We start from the raw sequence: 22,120 nt of genomic DNA, 5'->3' as shown, positions 1-22,120 counted from the left end.
CAACTATTAAATTTGTAAAAAAAAAAAAAAGAGTGAACATTTCAACTATAATAGTGGTGGAGTTGAGTTTGAAAGCATATATTGTATCCCTTATCTTGTTTTAAAATTATTGACATTATTATTTATTCTTTCACTAAACATGAATGTGAATCATTGTGCGAAGAAGTTTATTTGAAAGTCGGAAGATGAAAAAAGAGACATACTATTGATAAATTTGTATCTTAGTTGTAATTCTTCCATTAAACATGAATGTGAATCATTGTGCGAAGAAGTTTATTTAAAAGTCGGAAGATGAAAAAAGAGACATATTATTGATAAATTTGTATCTTGGTTGTTGAGAACCAGATAGATATAAATCATGGATAAGATTGATTTATAGTTTATATGAAGTTTTTAACTAAATTTAGAATCAATTCCCTTATTGGTTGATTAATTATGTCTTTTATATAATGAAACTATTATTTTGTACTATGGTGGAACGCCTATTTTTCGATGTGTTTGATTTTTTAGATCAGTGCAATGTGCAGCAGTGCTTGCCAGAAAAAGCTTGGCTCGAATGTGAGAAAATTTTTATTTTTAGAATTTTTATAACACTTGTCAAAAAAGTGTTATAATATGTACTCTTTTAGCGCTTAAAATGTCCTTCTATAGCGTTTTTTGATTGGGCATCGAACACAAAATTAATCATTTATAACACTTGTTTGGTTAAGCACTATAATAGACGACCCTCTATAATATCACGAGCTTTTATAGTGCTTAAAAGCGCTATAAAAGTTTAATATAAGTGCTATAAAATTCCAAAAATAGTATAGTGATAATCGTCAAATTTAAAACCTATTATCCCTCTAATGGAGACGGGTTATATAGATCAACTTTTATTTCGAAATTATCCCTCTAAATAATTTTTTTCTTTTCTTTTTTAAAAAAAAGTGATTTTTACATATATTTAGTTTTTCTTTTATGTTTTTTGTCTTAGTACAACATTATTTTGTTCGTTGTATTTGTGAAACATAGTTTTAATTTTCTATCTTATGGTGGTGTTCATTTAATTTAGATTGACATATTAGCTTATATTTGATGCATATTCAATCAACGATTTTGATATTTTCAGCATTACAGATTTAGAAAAATAAACATTTAATCACTTTAATTTTGTGACATTTATAGATAATTTGTTATTTTGTACTATTAACTTATATGTTGTGAGTTTGTTTACAAGTTCATTATTTTTCAATCTTAACAACTTTAAGTGTTGTTCTCATCGACGTATTTTAACATTATGAATGAAATAAATATGGTTTTTTAAGATTAGCAAAATATTCGTGCATTTCCAAAGTTCTAGTTTTTAATGGATTCTAGTTTTTCTCAAAAATATCGAACAAAACCAATGTATTTACACCTTCTTTTAAATGATATGTGACATTATTATTGATTAGAATTTGTTGTATTTAAAAAATTGTAATTTGAGTATATAATTTATTTATTAGATTTTATAAAATAAAATTTTTAATTTTAAAAAATATCAACCACATTTAACCAAACCAACATACTCTTCATCAGTTTGGTTTGATTTAGATTTTGTGGGAAAATATTGAAGAAAAAAAACGAATCAAACCAAACTTCCTATATTTAATCATTTTGGTTTTAATTTCTCTTTTAAAAATCGAATTAAAGCCATCAACCCTATTGTTCCAAATAGTTGAATAAATTATAAAATTTAATCAATACTTTTATTTAAATATAAAATAATTGAAATAAAGTTGTCCATCTCTAGACTAATCATGAAATACAATATTAGTTATTAAGACATTGCATTGTGTAAAGAAAAATATATAGGAAAAAGCAATATTGAAATTTATTGGGAAAAAGAGAAGGTAGCGTGATTGAGAGAGACACTTTGGATGATAGAAGAGAAAGATACAAAGTAGTGATTGAAAAAGAAAGTTTTGGAAACAAATTTTGAATTAGTATTTGTAAAGTATGGCTCATTGGTAGGATTAAGTGGATGGTTTGGTCCAACTGATTGTTGTGGGGGTAATTGGGGGGTTTGAGAGTGATAACTCCTTGTGGTATGGTTCAAGTGTATTGTTGTAATATGAATCTTATTATTACTATTTAAGCACGACTTGTATGTTATAAACCCTTAATTCATTCATCTAATAAAAAAGAACTACAACTGCTCTATAATTGGATACATAGACATCATTGACTGAACTTCGTAACCAAACGTCTTATTTTCCTATTTGCGATTTATCTCTTTATTATGTTAATACCGTGTTACTATTCTAACAATTGATATTAGACAACAAGTAACTCTAGTGCGAATTTTGAGGTGGCAAGGTTTGACGAAATGGACAACTTTGCATTATGGCAAAGAAGGATTAAGAATTTGTTAGTACAACAAGGTCTTTAACAAGCGTTGTATGAGGACAAACTAGCTAACATTATAGAAGTCGATTGGACGAAAATGAAGGATAAAACTGCATGGCAAATTGTCTACGTCTATCAAATAAGATGATGTATCATATCCTAGACCTAATATATTCAAAGAATGTCTGGGAGAAATTGCAAAGTCAGTATTGGTGTAAAAGGCTCACGAACAAAATGTTCGCAAAACAACGATTGTATAGGTTGAAGATGTAGGAATGATACAATTTACAATAACATGTCAATTCTTTCAAAAAAATAATCACTTATTTGGTGATGCTTATGATGATGATTGACGAAGAAGACAAAGCTATTATTTTGTTGATCTCGTTACTAGTTTTGTTTGATCACCTATTGACAACTCTTACATACGGTAAAAACTCTATCAAGCTAGATGATATTACTGCTGCACTTCAGTCACTCTCAAAAAAGATATAATGCAGAGGAAAGATCATTAGGCAAAGGTCTATATGTAAAAAAAGATCAAAATCGTGGGAGGAACAAAGGTAAAGCATGTTATGGAAATAAGAGGTCTAAGTCCAAGAACAGAAAAATAGCATAATGCTTCAGTTGCAAACATATTAGATATTGGAGGAGGGACTGTCCGAACAAACATTAAGGTTCATCCAGTTCTCTGAATGTGGTTCAAACTGATGACTTTGACAATGATGCAGATATTATTTGTGTTTCATCTAGCAAGTGCGCAGAAGAATGGATTCTTGACTCTAGTTGTTCTTATCACATGACGACGCATAAGGAGTGCTTTACCACATCTAGTTCAAGAAATTTTTGTTTTGTTTATTTGGGTGATGATAAAACATGTGTTGTCATTGTAATGAGACAAATTAAAATTGTGATGGCCGAGGGTGGTGTACGAACGTTGATTGATGAAAGATATATTCCATAATTGAGAAAGACTATGATCTCCCTAGGTACTCTACAGAAAAATGGTTTCTCATATATATCTGATGAAGATAGGGACACTCTGAAGGTTAGCAAGGGTTGATTAACTGGTGATCAAAGCAAAGAGGATTGCATGTAACATCTACAAATTGTTTGGTTGTACCATTGTAGGTGATGTTGCGACAATTGTGTCTGATGATGATGCAAAGAAATCATGGCACATGCATTTGGGTCGTCTCAATGAGTGTGGGATGATAAAAATTAATAAGAGACATTTACTGAAGGGTGTCGACAGTTGTAAGCTGGATTTGTGAAAGTATTATATACTTGGGAAATAGTGTCGTGTTTGTTTTAAATCTAGGAAGCACAACACAAAGCTAATCTTATACTGTGTGCATTCTGATGTGTGGAGACTAATAAAGAGTCATCTATTAGTATTTCTAGGTATTTTGTGACTATTACAACCGATTTTTCACGCAAGGTTTAGGTGTATTTTTTCAAAAATAATTATAGTTTTTGCCAAGTTCAAAGTGTGGAAAATAGAGGTAGAAAAACTGATGAACATAAAAATCAAGTATTTGCTGAAAAATAATGGGATAGAGTATACTAACTCAAATTGTCAGAAATTTTATGCGAAACATAGTATTCAAAGAAATTTTTTCAGTTTGAAAGACAAAACAACATAATGGTGTTGAGACAAAATCCTAAATTGATGTTTTGATGATAATTAAACAAAGTTAATTAAATATCTAATTATGATTCTAAAAAGTGATTTTGAGTGTATTACTTAAAGAAATGTATTAAACATATCTACATAAGATCATGTTGGAAGAAGCACGATCATTCTGATAGTCGAAGAACATTATGGTTAATAAAAACAGATGTCTAGAAAAACGAAGATCGTTCTTCACAGCCTTCAATTTTATCAACCCAAGAACGTTCATGTTCGTAAAAGTCAAATAAAACAAGATCGATTATGATTTGCTAATAAACCATCATTCATTATAAAGTTATCAAATATATGTACATAAGATCGTATCAGAAATATCCATTCTAAAAAGTTTTACAAAAGCAGAAGCTATGCATCATGATCAAACAAGCAAGATCAATCTCCAGATTGATAAAGCAACAAGTACAACCATGACACATAGGACACTGCAACTACACCTTTGAGCAATCTGCACATGAAATAGGGAAAAACTTTTTTTTTTTTGTAAAATGATTTTTTTTGACACTCACTTGTGTGTTTAGAAAATGTTGAAATGAAAAAAAAAAAAATAGTCATTTTTACTATATATAAGGGTATTTTAGTTTTTTCTTTATATTTTAGGGTACATGAATAAAGGATGGTATATATAGTAAAATTTTGTGAAAAAATGACTCACTAATTAATTTGATGTTGTCCGGCCCAACTAAAAAAAACGTTGTTGGCCCATTACAAGATTTTAGTGTGGTTTGAATCCTCATAAACTTATTTGATTTAAAATTAACTCATTAGCCAAGATACCCTTGCTACGCCCTTATTCTTTGCATTTCTTTAATTTATCAATCACTAAATATATGTTTAGTCCCTCTAGATATATCAATTTTTAGTTTTAATTTCTTAAAAAAATTATTTCCAATTTTAGTCCTTATAAAATTTTGATTACTAATTTTAGTTATTATTTTATAAAAGTTTACGTTGCATGTTCTAATTGACTTTTTTTAATGATATATAATTATTAAGACTTTAAAATATCATTAAATTAATAATTTAACTATTTAAATTTTAATTTAATAATTTAAATTTTAATTTAATAATTTAATCTTTAATTAGAAGTTATAGATAAATTAATAAATATTTAATATTAAATAGTTAAATTATTAAACTAATAATATTTTAAAGTCTTATCATTAATATGTTATCAAAAAAAGTTACTGAAAATATAGGACGTGAACTTTTATAAAAGAAAAATAGAGACTAAAATTAATAAAAAAAAAATTTTAAAGGACTAAATTTCAAAAGAATTTTTTAAAAGAAATTAACATAAAAATAAAATCGATATATTTAGAGGACTAAAAATATATGTTTTTCACTTTTAGCTAAAGTATCTATCGCTTATGCTCATCACATTGATTTTTATTACATTTTTTATTGTATTTTCTTCATTATCATTAATGAAATGTCTTTAGTTTGTTTAAGTAAAAAAAAGAAAAACACTTTTGATATTAAAGTGTTTCATTAACAAAATGATAACTCGATCCCAATTTGGAACCTAGACACCACATGGTACATTAAATCCAACAACCATATAGTACATTAAATCCAATAACCATATGATACAACCCCCAATTAGGAGTCAATTTTTCTACAAAAAGAAATTAGGAATCAATTAATAGCAAAACTATTTTTTCGGATCCGAAATTCATGCTAGAACATACCAACCAACACACAGGTTGTTATGTTGCAATTTTAATACATAGAAATCCCTAATTAATTTTCTTCCAATAAAAAAATCCAACGTGTCATCTCCAATTTGATCTGTTTTAATTAATATATAAAATTTAAAAGCACATATTTTCCTTCCCCTCCAAAAGCTTTACCCTTTTAAGGGAAAAGCTGGGATTGGGGCACACCAAAAACACAAAAATGAGTCTCAATTGTCTTACCTGTGGCCAAGCCCTTCAAAGGGAAAATTCTGAAAGAGAAAATTTACCTGAAATCATCGAAGTTAAGACTTGTACGAGGAAAGTGAGAATACAAATTGATAGAAGTTGGTCAGGGAATTTATCCCCACCACAATGTGAAAGTAGTGGTGGTGCTGTGGATAAGATAAAAACAGAACATCGTCGTACCCAAAGTGAAGGAAATGTTGGACCAAGATTGTTAAGGAGCAGTGGAATGAGAAGAGATTGGTGTTTGGAGGACTTGATTGGACAACAAGATAAAATTGGGGTTAGATGCTATTGATTATCAGATGAGATCTCATTAAATTCAACGCAAAATTTTATTATGAAAAATTAAAGGGTTTAGATCCTCTTCGATATTGTAAGGGTCCATTTCGTTAGACGTTGAAATGAACTATTTAATATCGGTGAGATTTGAATTCAAATTTTAATGGTATTTTTTTGCATTGGGTTAGTTTGAAGGTGTAAAGAGGGGTAAATTGGGAAAGTTCATTATAGCATATGGTGTTTCAAGTGCCTACCAAATTATGGGCAGCACGTTTTTTTGCACCATTTTAATCTAAATCCCTTTTTTTGTTGTTTCTTTGATGATTTGATTTATTCTTTTGTCCATGGATGATTCTTTGCGATTTGTTGATATTCGAGGTTCAATTTTATATTATTTAATTGAAAAATCAATGCACTAGTATTAAAATAAATGCGCAACTAATACACAATAAAAATCTAACTTTGAAGACCCAAATAGGTTCTTGTCAAAAAAAAAGAAAAAAACCCAAATGGGTTGGCTTGGTGACACCTGGTATTGGAATAAATGTGTATAAGATTACAACGTAGTGGTTCGATTCATATCGAAATCAAACTCATTTAGGGACACTAAGTGAATTGCAACAAATTTCTAACTTAGTTACAGCCGATCATCAAATCATGTTGGCGTGGTGCAAAATTCAGTGCTTAATTGACTAGTTGTGTAATCAACTAATTAGTTGTTACTTGTTTGGTTGTTGTTTGCTCAACTGATAATATGGTGTTTAAGTTAATTTGCACTTGAGACACAACTTTATGCCTTTGTATTTTCTTTCTTGATCAATTACAACTTTTACCTTCCAATCTAAAAAGGAATTTTTGCATCTACCTTTCAATCTAGAAATGATTTTTACAGTTACCTTTCAAACTAGAAAATATTTTTATAAACACACTCAATCTAATATAAAAGATAGATTTGAGTTACAAACAAAGTGTATAAGTGTTTGGGATCTAATTATTTTCAACTATTTGTTTGAGATTTACTTTAAACAATAATTCAAAAATAATAATCCATGAATATAGTGAAAAGAGCTTGTGAAGAGAGAAAATCACAAGAACAAGGATTTGAATTGTGTTTTTTAAGGTTTTTTTTTTAAAACAAAAGATAAAATAAAACATGATAAAGCAAAAGAAAGTAAAAAGATAAAGAGAGGAAACACAAACCAATTTATCTTGGTTAATCACCAATATGCTAGTTGCATCAAATCCCTTCACTTTAAACGATTTAATCTACTAATCACCAAAAGTATCACGTGTCCACTAAACACCTATTAGTGAATCTGAATGTGTTCAAGTCTTCTCAAGTTTCTAGCACTCAGAACTAATACAAGAGTTTTCATGAGTTGCTATGTATAATGGTAATAGGTTTCTCGTATGTTTGTCTTGCAGTGAAGATCACAAATCCTTTTATAGAGAAAGACTTTAAGGTCGTTAGGGTTTCTGACCGTTGTTATGATTGCATGAAATAAGCGTGTAACATAATGACTTGTATCTAATATTCAAATATATGGAATCAACATTTAAGAACTTGTCCAAATTTGTCTTCATATTTGAGAAAACGTATCTTACTATAAACAACAGGAAAGACACATGATGACATTTTTAGAGGATGTCATGTATGTCTTTAGACAAATGTTAAGTTCAAATTTGATGACTAGAAGATGTTGAGATGTTGACTTCTTCAGAGTTCTTGGCTCAAATGTTTGACTTAAGAAAGTTGACTTTAAATCAAAGTGTTGACTTAGTCAAAATGTCGACTTGAAGCGTTGACCGAACAATCAATTGGATTACTAGAATTATCAAACACAAAATTATCAGAGTGAGCTTTTAATATCAGATATAGTAGAGACACATTGATCATTTAATAAAGTCAGACACAACTTTAATAGAATTTTAGAGCATTATCTTGATTTCCTTATTTATCTTCTCTATTCATCAAGGGATGCAACATGAAGTATTTAAAGTTCATGACAATATTCTGCATATTTAAATAGATTCATTAGCACAATAAATTGTTTTCCTTGAAAGAAAAGTTTCACAACTTGTGTTTAGATGAAAATGTGTAGATAGATTGCCAATGGAACACTTGCCTTCATCTTCTGATTGATCTACATTTTATAGATGAATATAGTCTTAGATTATTCAATTAAATCTGAATATAGCCATTGGCCAATCTTTTCAACTGTCAATTGTTTTCTTTGAAACAAACTTTGTATTTACAATTTTGTCCAAAATGTTCTTCTTCAAACTCAAAATATTTTGTAAATATACAAGACTATTCATATTTTTGATGAAGACAAAGACCAAGTAAAATGATCAAGTTGCAAGTTCGAAGATGCTAAGAGAAGTCAACATCAAGTCAACTATTGTCAATGAGTTATAAGTCTTATATTTTAAGGTACATGATGCAATCTAATATTATTACATTTCAAATGCACATGAGAACCTTGATAACTTCATCTAAACTCTAGCATATGCATCAAAAGAATTTTCAAAGTGTCAAACTGCATGAACAATGTTTGAAAATCATGTTTTTAACAAAAGTCAAGGTTGTATTCGACTACATATATGTAAAGCCGAATACAAATGAAGTCAATAGCAAAAAATTCCCATTTGTATACGACTACAACATGTTGTAGCCGAATACAAACCCAAGTTAGTAGCAAAAACTACACATTTGTATTCGACTACATCATGATGTAGCCGAATACAAAACCAAGACAACGGCAAATTTCAGTCATCTGAATTCGAATACAAGGATAAATTGTTTGAAAAATTTGAACGTTACAGAAGTGTATTCGACTACACTTAGGTTGTAGCCGAATACAACTGCGAAGAAATGCATCTTTTCAGTTTTGATTCAATATGGATCATTGCATATGTTCATCAATCTTCTGGGAACGATTGCAACTGATCTGAAGTGATGTCTTAGAAGTATAAATACCTCATACTATCAAGTTTAATAAAAGAATCTTAGAACAACTTTGAAAAACTTTCTAAAATATTTTGTGAATTATTCAAAGTCATACTTTCATATTTCAAATACATGTTTTACATTTTCATATCATTGAGAAAGGTTCTCTGTTGTACTTGAAATTATATTAGATTGTTATAATTGTACAAGAAAACATCAACTGTTATACCCTCTTGATTACACTCAAAATCATTATTGTAAGTTAACTAAGTTATTGTGTTGTTTGAAGAAAGTGGTGTATTTTCTTCAAGTATGTAAACTAAGATAGTGGTGTGCTATCTTAGGCAGATTGTTAGGAGTTAGTAACTGAAGTCTTAGAGTTAGACTTGTACTTATTCTAACAATATTTGAAAATCTCTTGTGGTGTGCAAGAGGACTAGACGTACCATTGGTTTTAAGGGGAACCAAGATAAATTCTTTGTGTTCTTTATTTTTCTGCCACGAACATTTTACTATACTCTAATCATAGCCAGAAAAATAATTCACTAAGGCTCTAAAAACAAAAAAAAAAATTCTAAACACCTAAATAGTTGAATATGTTAGTTGGGCACGAAGGCTAAATATGTTAGTTGCGAAAGTGTTGAGACATAAGCATGGGCATATGTCATATCAACAATGTTTTTCGTTGTGCAGTTCCATGATTTTTTACTTGCTTCCATTTAATCAATCTAAAGATCAATCTCCATGTATTTTTTTGTGCAAGTGGACCTTCACTATTTGTCTTGGTAGCCTCGTTTAACCAACAATCAACTGATTATAGCATCAACTGATTGTGATGCAGTTGATAGTCAAATTATTCCATTTCAGCCTAGAAGAAAATACCTGATTTGGCTACTTATCTTTTGGTGTAAACAAACCCTTCTCTCTATCTCCCTTTCTTCTTCATCAAGGGGTAACATTTAGTCTTTTTTTATTATAAATAATTCATTTGGACCGTTTTTTCTTCAACATTTTATCTAAATAAGTAAATTTAGTATAAATCTATTTTTCTTTTTATTTTTCTGTTATTTCGTTGTCTGAGTGAGATGTTTTGTTGGCTGCCTTTGTGCAGTTTGATTTTTTCGTCTTGTTCATATGATTTTGTTCGCATATCTATTCCTTTTGCTATTAGCAAATTTGTATTTGTGTTGTTCTAGATCGATGTAATCTTTTAATTTTAATGAATGGATATTAATTTTTAATAAAAAAAAAATAAAATAGTTTCAATCCAAAATATTCCAAGGGAGGAAATAATGATAACTTTTAATATGATACTCATATAAACCAACATTATAGTATATTTACATAGGGCAAGGATCCATTTAATCCAAGAGTACATTTGTGATGACTTACTCCGCTTAATAATTCAATATAAACGATTAATTTTACTAAATCAACTGTCAAATCATAAGTTCTATTTAAGTAGATCATCTCCACAATTTTTTTTAAAATTATATAAAATGTCATTAAATAATTTCAAATGAACGTATAATATTTTTTTATAAAATATAAGTAAATATCAATAACTAGATTATAAAGCTACAAATTTTTTATTTATATAAAACTTTGATTAATATAACATATCAATAATCAACAACTGGACTAGTAAATTTTGTTGTTTATATTCTATTATTAAGCGAAGTAACTCATCACAAGTTACTCCTAGTGTTAACAGATTCCTACTCATTTATACATAATATAATTAGGGTGAGGATCAGTTAACTCCAAAAGTATCTTTGCGATGAATTACTCTGTTTATTAATTCAATATAAACGATAAATTTCAATAATTCATCTGTCAAATGAAAAAAATATTATTTTGTAGATCATCTCCTTAAATTTTTATAAAATTTTAAAATAATTTAATACCTAATTAAATAATTTCAAATAAATATAAAATAAGTTTTAAAAAAATATAAATAAATATCAATGCCTATATTACATAGCTACGAGTTTTGAATTTATATAAAATTTTATTTTCCTTAATCATTAATATATTATGTTAATAATCAACAGTTGAATTAATAAAATTCATCGTTTATATTTAGTTACCAAACGGAGTAATTTATCTCAAACTTAATTATGGAGTCGATAGATCTCCATTCATATATAAACATATAAGAAATAATATACTTTTATATTCACGAAAGTAAATTCCGTAGAGTGTGAGTGGTGAACTATTTCGTTACTGCCTAAGTTTTTTGTCTTTGGTTAACTGTCAAATTAATGGGGAAATGATTAAATACTAAAACAACTTAGGACAAAATTACCTCTAATTAATTGGACTTAACATAATGATATAACATATCATGATCCACTCAAAAATAATATCCAACACATATTAATTAATTAATTAATTGGTGCTTAATAATAGCATACCATAATTTATATTAAGCAAAATATATTTGGTAGTCTATTAAACTATTTAAACCTCATTTCAATTACTTTTAATTAAGGATTTTAAAATCTATTAGAAGTTTTGTTATCAATCATATCAAAAATAACATAATAATTTTTTATTTGATTTCATAAACTAGATTAAGAAAATTTTGCTTATCATTTCATGAATTATAAAATGTCTCTCACTCAAAAATCATCTCATTTAATTATTTTGGGTTAAATAAGTTCTAGCTAATCTCTTTCAACATTTTGATTTTAATCCCTATACAAAATTTCTTAATTTTTTAGTCCCTTAAAAGTTACTCATTTTTATTTTTAGTCTCTATTTTTAAGTCAATACATGTGTAACATTCTAATATTTGCATTCATGTTTCATATACTAAGAATCTTACATGCAAAAATTTTGAATTTTTTAACAAAATATGAATTTTTAAGTACCAACATTTAAAAATTCATATATAATTCATCTTTTGTCAAAACATTCTTAATTTTCATAAGAGGCTTACAATGTCCTAAATATGACTCTAAAAAATCATAAAAAATTAGAAGGTAACATATGAGTTGACTTTAAAGCAAGTACTGAAAGTATAAACGAAAAAATTTTGGACACTAAAAAGTTATAAGTGACTAGGGGTGAGAATAGGTCAGGCCAGGTCAGGTCTTGGAAGGCCTGAGCCTAGCCTGACCTTTGTAAATGTCTGGTCTGCCCTGTAAGCCTATTTAAAAGCCTTATTCACATTAAAACATTTAAATGTTCTACTCATACCACATAATGCTCTCCACATATCAATATCAATGTACGTATCTATATATATTAAACAAAAAAGAACTTTTCTAACAAAATAATTTTAAAAAAATCTGAAACAAATATCCTTTAAACCCTAAAAAATAATTTTTGATTTCAAAAAAATAGATTTTTTCCTTGAAACAGACGCACCTATTATTACCTCTCAAACAAATATGAAACGACCACTGAGTGATTGACTAATTGAATGACTACCGAATATGGAACAACTATCAAATATGGAACGACTGCCGAATATGGAATGACTATTGAGTGATTGCCTAATTGATATACTTTAAAATAGGAAATATTATTATTAATATAATAATAATAATAATAAAAAATAACATTAATAAATAATAAAATATATATAGGCAGGCCTGTTAGGCCTAATAGGCTTTTTTATAAGCCTAAGCCTGACCTATTTAACTAAATAAGTTTTAAAAATAGCTTGAGTCTAGCATTTTTATTAAATAGGTCAGGTCAGACCATAAGTAGGCCATGTCATAGGCCCCTGACGGACGGCCTAACCTATTGTCATCCCTATGAGTGACTAAAAATATTTATAGGGACTAAAATAAAATGTTAAAATTTATAGGAACTTAAAACTTATCTAACCCAATTATTTTTATAAAATTTGATTGAGGGTTTATATTTTTATAATTATTACGAATCTTATATGAAATTATTGAAAAAGTGAAAAACTTTCGAGTTTCAATTCAGCTGGTTTGAAATTATGATCAACAGTATATTCATTTACGAAATAAAAGTTAACTTAACAAAAAAAAAAGACTAACAAGATATAAAAAAAATAAATAAAAGATTAATCTATTATTGTTATGTAGCTTAATGGACCACGTAATGTGTTTGCCTTTATATTAATAATAATTCTCAACAATGGATTAATTAAATAATTAATCTAACAATCTCCCATTTAGTTGATAATAATTAAATATTAAAATATTATAATTTTAAATATTAAAATTTCAATTACAATCAAAACATTTATCATCTAAACAGAAATAAGTATTAGCGTTGCAAAAGATGCATGTGTCTAATAGATAAAATAAATCATACATGTCAAAAATATACATTTTATATAAGAAATGATGAATTTATAGTTGCATAACCATAAAAAATACTATAACAAAATCTCACTAATCCAAAACACCAAAAATTAATTAAATGGAGCCTAAAAACTATAATAATAATATTAGTTGAAAATTAAATTATTATTATTATAATAACAATAATAATAATAATAATAATAATAATAATAATAATAATAATAATAATAATAATAATAATAATGTTTTGTATCATTGTTTAAAAGAAGTTTTTTGTGTTTTCAAAAGAGAAAAGATTTTGAAAAGGAAGATTGTTTATTTGAGTTGTTCAAATAGAATAAAAAAATTAATTTTAAATGAGCTTGAACATTATAATATAATACATATTTTATAATATAATACATATTATTAAAATATAGTATATACATATGTTATAGGCTTGTTTGTTTCGGTTTTGCCGATACAACTACAAAATAGGAATGGGATAAAAGTCATTGTGTCTTTTTTTAATGAAAATGTCATTAGGTCCTTAATATAGTATAAAAATATTAGGATATATAACTCTATGAGTGATTCTGATAAAACATTTTAATTTCATAAAGATCATAAAATATTCACATAAGTCTAAAGAACAGTAAAAAAAACATGAATTACATATAGACATTGTCTTTATAAAAGTAAATACATTTAGTAAAAAATTAATGAATATTCCACAACACTTTCCATTCAATTCATCCAAGTTTTAATAAATAATGATTATGGAAATGCTCAAAGAATTAGGAATTTCAAATTTCTCCGATTGAGTTAAAATAGACACTTAATTTACCTATGAAATACCATATGGATTAACAACGCCGCAAAAATGTCAATAATAAATTAGCATTTATGATCTTACAATTTATAAGTGCATCAACAACATAATATCACACTCAATAGAGATATTGATATTATACTTGTTCTTTGCATATTTTTTACCTCACAAAATATGAATTATTGGTATATTAAAATAGAAATACAATATAATTGCATGCTAAATGATTATTGTGCATTTTACAATAAACTCGACTAAAAATCCAATTATGATGCTTATTGAGATCAAAGCCTTTTTATTATATAAATCTCTGTATAATAGAATGGAAATAATTTTCATGTATTTAAGTATATGTCTTATGTCATAATACGTAGAAGAGTATATGACCATTTAACATTAATTACAATTGTGTACATTTTCACTTCTACTTATCCGTAATATATAAATAAAATTATAATTCTCATTAAATCTTACTAATATCAAAGTCTCTAATGATGTAATATTTAACAATGTATATAAATGTGTACACATGCACTCCCTCAATGACTCATAAAAATGAGATTTGCATTCTCATTAGAGTCTACTTGCAGCATGCAAAATATTGGAATGATATCATATTTAATATTGTATCTAATTTTATACACACCTTTATTCATATGTCATATACAATAATTGGATTACAATTCTCACTAGATCTCATTATTTTCAAAATTCTCTAATAATATAATTTTAATAGTGGGGCCCTAAGTTTATATAGAACAAAACTATCGGTATAAATGGTTATAGAATTTACCAGTAACAGAGTTTTACAAACTCATTCCACATAATTTGCATAGAAAATATAATATAACAGAATTATTAAGACAAATATGGTTACACGATGACAACACGAAATCAAATAAATTCATAATTTATCAATGACAGATTTTTCTACATTTGAGTTTTATAGTTAACCATATATTATGCATATAGAATTAACGATATTTTAAGTTTTTCACTTCATAATTCAAAATATGGAATCTCTTATGAAAAATAAAATTCTCTAAAGAATTTTTATAAACAAAGATCCTTTACATAAAAGAGTTTGATGATTTACATGAAAACATTTATTATCAAATGAGGGAAATTAATATGAAAGTCTTAACATTCACTTGAGAAATAATAAAGTTACACACAACGAAAATACTCGAGACTTTAATTTTTCTATTATTGAGAATATAATACAAATCGTTGTACACTTTCATGAATAATATACAACTATAATATCCTCAATATAATTTTTCATATTAATAATAAAGAAATAATATTTATTTCTCAAATTATAGATAATTGACAAGAATTTTTGAAAATATTTAAACAATTGTTCAGTTATCTTTTTTATCACACAATAATAATGTTGAGTAGCTTTATATCAATATACTATGTCCATCACTTACATAACATATGGATTATCGTAATATATTTTAACAAAATGGATGGAACAAAATTAAATCAAATCACTACATGTTTCTAAAGAGAATGTTTTACTTGTTATCACAACTAAGAGTCTCAACAATAATAAATAAGAAACATATAATACCGATAAAAATATTATGTCGTTAAAATTATAATACCGATAGAGTAATGGAACCATAACTGACATAAACATAAAATTATAAGTACCTTGAATATAATTAGTACAAATTATATTAACATTAACACACTAATAAAGTATAATTATTATTAAAAAATTATAAGATAATTATTATCAATTTGACTATAATTAAATAAATTTAATTTATAAAAAATTTATATAAAGGTATCCATGCTAGGTGAGATTACAAATACACAAATCTATAATAATTATGCATCAAAGTGTATAAAACAAATTTATATTTATTCAGAGTTGAGCTTTAAAAATAAAGTTTTAAAATACTCCCACCATAAATTAGAAGATAAAGTATTAAAATTTTAAAAAATTTCTAGAAAATAGTTCACTTTTATACACATAATTTTATATAATAATAAAAATAACATAAAATATCACAAAAAATTCTCCATATAGAATTACATAATAATAAATCACAAAGTTCGATAAATAATTACATTACGACTAACTTTTAAGAGTGTCACATTTGTCATTGTAGGTTGAACTAATCAAATAACTTTGATGACTTTATAGTGTTACAATTGCATCTCAAACAATTCCTAAATAAAGAGAATACAGTTATATAAACACACTATTATTATATTCACATCAAACATTCAATAAATAAAGATAATAAAGTTTTTCTTAAAAAAAAGAGTTATAAAGTTTTTGATTGCCTATAAGAATCACTCAAAATTGTTATCTTTGATTATATTGCTGAAGTGAGCAAATAAATAATAATTGCAAACTTAAATCTATAATATTTGATACAATAATTGATAAAATTGAGACTAAAATAATTTTATCGATGTATTCAATAACGAGAATGTTTATATAGTTTACACAATAGCTGTAATATGTATGTATTTGACTCTAATATCAATAGATGAATTTTTAATATGGTACTTGTAAAGTTGTAATATAAGAATGTATTAAAAACCACGACATACTATTCATGAAAATAGGATTAGGATAAGAGGTTAGCTACCTCCTTACCATTAGTGTTTTAGTGCTTGGTTAACCGCCAAATTAATGAAAAAAAGGATTAAATACTAAAACAGATGAAAGAAGAAATCTATCATTGGATTTAATATAATTAATTATTCATTACAATACGGTCTATTCAAAAATAAATTTAATAGATTATCGTTAATTAATTAATGCTTAATAAAAGTAGATCATAATTTATATTAATAATAGTTATCAATATATGATTATTAGTAATTCATAATTGATTAATTAAATACTAACTAACATAAGAAAAACAACCACCGAAGAAAGAAAAAGAAAAACCTATTTCTGAATAATTGACACATAAATAATTTTTAGGGAAAATTTGATTCATAAAAAATGTTTTCAATCCCTGTTTTATTTTATGCAATTTTATCAATCACAACCACCTTTTTATACTTATTTGATCTTATTATTTAATTTAAATGTTATTCTTATTGACGATAATTTCTATAATAATATCGCTCATATTTTGACAACAATTTTTTATATTTGTTTTTAATAAATTATTTTTCGTTTTCAATTCCGTCTTCTTTCGTGATGGACAAAATTCTGTCTCTAAAATTCGTCGATAAATTAAATTTTTCTAGTAGTGATATAAATATTAGTGAAATACATTATTCTATTACCGATTAATAGCTTTTACAAATGTAATTTTTAAAATAATAAAAATATATGCAAAAGTAACATATATGATATAAATATTAGGAAATTATGCTCTATACCTCACATTTATTCTCATATTTCCATATTTTATGCAAACTAATTATTTTATCATATTTATTTTAAAATAAAAATAAAAATTTGTATTCCACTAAATTCAACTTATTCTAGAAAATTTCAAATTTTAAATTTTTTGGAACACTATTGTTTCAGAAAATTTGAACTTTGTAAGTTATTCGGTACATGAATGTGTTTTTGAAAATTTAAACTTTGTGTTTTAAAAAAAAAATCGATACGCAAATATATTTTAAAAAATTGAACTTTGTGTAGGTACACAAATATATTTTAAAAATTTTGAAATTTGTGTATCGATATTTTTTTTCTTCAAATTATCTAAAACACAAATATTTTTAGAAAATTCAAACTATATCCCAGAATTGTTTTTTAATGTTTTCAAAACACATTTATATTTTATTTTCTTTTTCTTTTACAGTACCACACAAACATGTTCAAAAAAACATAAAATTTATTTTTTTTATTTAAAAAAAACGTAAAATCAAATTTTTATTAAAATATATGATAGGAGTATAAATTTTAGAGTATGAAATAAAATCTTCTAATTTTCGTCCCAAGGACAGAAACTTGGGTTTTTTTTTTTAGTACCCGCTTTTTGAAAAAGAAAATTCACAAATGCCCTTTTTTGAAAACTATATACCTAAATGCTTTCTTTTTTTAGTTACAAGTCGCCATTTGGAATGGCGACTTCCTTAAGGAAGCCCAAGTTCCAAATGGCGGCTTCCCACTTGATTTTTAAAATAAAATAAAAAATCAATTTTTTTAAATTTTTAATAGATAATATAAATATTATATATATAAAAATAAATAAATAGAAATTTTAAATTAAAAAATATTTTTAGTAAACCCAAGTTTTAAATGGGCATTTTTCAAAAGTTTTTTTTAGAAAAAAAAATTAATTCAATTTTTATTGAAATAATAAAAGTAATATATATAATTAATATAATTCATAAAAATTTTAAATTATGATAAAATTTTAGGAAATTTAATTTCGAAATCCCGATTTGACAAAGATTTTTTTTTATAAATTATTTCAATTTTTATTGAAATAACAAAAAGTAATATATATATATATATATATATAATTAATTAATATAATTCATAAAAATAGATAAATAGAAATTTTAAATTACGATAAAATTTTAAGAAGTTCAAGTTCGTAATGCCGATTTCCCAAAGGTTTTTTTAAAAAAACATTTATTTCAATTTTTATTGAAATAACAAAAATAATATACATATATATATATATATAAATAGATAAATAGATAAATTTATAAATAATATATATAGGAAAAATATATATAAATAATAATATATTAGGATAATTCATAAAAATACATAAATAGCAAATTTAAATTACGATAAAACTACATAAATAGAAATTAGGATAATTGACTAGAGCTGGCTGTAACATTTGGACAATGTTTTCGAGTATGGCCAGTTAATCGACATAATCCACATTTTCTCGGTACTTTTTCTTTAACGTCCATTTCAGTTCTAATACGGGTACTATTTGGACGACCTTTTTTAATTCTCCGCAACTGAGGATTGTGATATAATGTTTCACCTTCATATGTGGGCCAATATCCTTCATTAGGTATAGGTGAAAACTCTTCTTTGTAGATGTTAAATACATTAACAACCTTGTACACGTCAGATATAAGCACTAAATAGTTTTGACGAGGATAAGAACATGCAACTATGACATGTGAACAAGGAACATGTATAGCTTGAAATTTTCCACAATCACACCATTTTCTTTGAAGGTTGACTTCAAAATGACCAATTGGTCGCACCTCTCTTGGGTTTACTGTTTCATGCACCATGAAAGAATAATAATTTCGGTCGAATTGCATGACTTGGTGAGTATTAGATTTACCAACTTCACATTTAATCTTGTCCATGCAATCGTCTGTGTATACTCGACCAGAAGCTAATGATGCCTGATGTTGTTGTCCCCTTTCTGCATATAAAACTCTCAATCTATAGTATGTTGATTGTACCAAAGCAATGATTAGGAGATTGCGTGTACCTTGAGCACTGCGTTGATGGACTCGGAAACGTTTGTTGTCATGTGTCCCCATCGTCGACCTTGAGAATAAGCCATAGTCCATTGTTATGGGGGGGATATTATCGATCCATTTTAAAGCCTCTGGATTTTCCATCTTGATTTCATTGCGGTAATACTTGAATGATGGCTCATTTAATGCATATCCTGTAAGAAATCATGTAAAAATTATCAAATATGATAAAGTGATAAATGGAAAATATACTAAGAAGAATTAGATCATTACCCATACAAACAAGTTTTCTTTGAAGTCCCTTGTTCTTGAACTCTCTCATGAAATTTTGTGCAATGTGTCGGATGCAGTACACATGTGTTGACGGAGGATCATGCCAACCATTATTTGGATTATTATAAGCACTCTTAATGGATTTGTGTCTATCTGAAATCAAACAAATGTCGACTTGAGGTGTTACATACCTTCTTAGATTTTTCAAAAAAAAGCTCCAAGCACCGTGTCTCACCTTCCACAAGTGCATAAGCAATGGGAATTGTATTTTTGTTTCCATCTTGTGCAACAACAAGCAAAAGAGTTCCCTTGTACTTTTCGTACAACCAAGTTCCATCCACAGAGACAAATGGTTTACAAAATTTAAACTCAGATATGCACGGAGGGAAAGCTCATAATAGTCGTTTGAAAATTTTTGACCCCTGTAATAGAGTATTATCAGAATATGCAAGTGATACTTCCATTAACACACTAGTTCCTGGAAGAAATTTTTGCATAGTCAACAACCCCCTTGGAAGGTCATTGTAAGACTTTCCGAGTTCCCATAAATCATTTCGATAGCTTTGTTCTTTGTCATTCATGTCTTTCTATAGGTGATTGTGTAGCTGTATCGTTCCCGAATATGTGCAATGATCACCTTCACTTTAATTGATGGATCAACTTTTAAAAGCGACTTTATGCTTTCGCAGATGTTAGAGTCAAGCTTGGTGTGATCCTGTGACATAGAGGAATTTGCGCAATTGTGGGGCTCATTCAAACGACCAATCACCCATTGCTTACTTTTTTAACTTAACGAAGCCCTACATTTGAACAAGCATTGTGGATTCACACATTTAATTACATACCTGTATTGATCAGATTTCACTACACGGTAATTGAGGGAGTGTTTGATGTGATAATGCTTAATTGCAAGTTGACAATCTAGTTTGCTATTAAACTTCATTCCAATCTCAAGAGATGCATCTAATGGAGGTGGTTCATTAGATGGCATATCAAATTCGGAGGATTAGTAAGCATAATCCAAATTTAGATTACGCATATGGAATGGTGGATCATACTCTAGATCGTCACCATTGTCATTGTCATCTTCGTCGTCCTCGTCCTCGTCCTCTTCCTCGTCTTCATCAAAGTATGTTTCTTCTTCACTCTCTTCACTTATTTCTTGTTTATCAAAATCGGCCATATCACCTAATGGAACATATAGTTCAGGTTCAGATGTTTCGGCCTGGTCAAAGTATGGTTCGGGTTGGTATGTGTCGGGTTGGTAAGATTCATAATTTTGAAAAGAATAAGTGTTTTGTGTTTGAAAATGGTATTCAGGGTCAGGTGTGGTTGAGGATGATGGTTGACCAACATCGTATAATGGATTACCATCCTCAAATGTGATATATAACTCGATAGATCCGAGTTGTGGTCACTATTTATGAACATCAAACATGAGTTCAACATCTTCGTCGTCTTCAACATTTAACAACTCATAATGAACTAGGCCTTGTCCAAATGAGATAGGGTGTCGAAAAATTATATTAGACACCTTTTGATTTTCTAACCTCAACTTTGCTTCAATTTTTTTCTTCAAGTAGGTAAGGTTGCATCCAAAATTAACTCGAATAGCTTTTTTTTCGTCGCTTTTGAAATATTTACCAATATCTTGTCTTTCACATATTTCACCATTGTAATAAATAAGAAAAACTATATTTTTTGGTGCCATTGATATGAAAATCAGATATTGAGATTGAGATGAAATGCAATGAAAATAATATATCATATTTATAGACAACCAATTGTAATACATGCAATTATAGAAGACCAATTGTGATACATGCAATGCTGTAAAATACTGCCAACACTTGTGGAATCCGATTGTGGTAATTCAACTCTTTTGCACTGCCATTGCTTTAGCCTAAACGTGCATGCATTCGTTGCCTGACAAGTCGCCTTTCTCAAAGGCGACTTCGTGACATCCCCTTTGATAAGTGGCCATCCCAAATGGCGAGCTCGTGACACACCTGCAACAAGTCGCCATTCACAAAGGCGACCTTGGAAAAAGCTTTGAGAAATCGCCATTTGGAAAGGCGATTTAGATGGAATCTGAATTTATTCTCACGTTGGGAACTTGCTTGTGTTCAGCCTAGT

At 27.3% G+C, this 22,120-nt stretch overlaps 1 protein-coding gene across 1 annotated transcript; it reads left to right on the top strand.

Annotated features, from left to right (window-relative positions):
* Positions 1-5,959: 5,959 nt before the first annotated feature.
* On the top strand, positions 5,960-6,280 carry LOC101506800 (uncharacterized). Its single transcript, XM_004509668.3, has one exon. It carries the CDS (start codon positions 5,960-5,962, stop codon positions 6,278-6,280), a length of 321 nt encoding a protein of 106 aa, XP_004509725.1.
* The last annotated feature ends 15,840 nt before the right edge of the window (positions 6,281-22,120 follow it).

The sequence above is a fragment of the Cicer arietinum genome, chromosome 7, assembly GCF_000331145.2.
Source record: "Cicer arietinum cultivar CDC Frontier isolate Library 1 chromosome 7, Cicar.CDCFrontier_v2.0, whole genome shotgun sequence".
NCBI lineage: Eukaryota > Viridiplantae > Streptophyta > Magnoliopsida > Fabales > Fabaceae > Cicer > Cicer arietinum.
The sequence above is the reverse complement of the archived record's forward strand: the minus strand, read 5'-3'. Positions and strand labels throughout refer to the sequence as shown.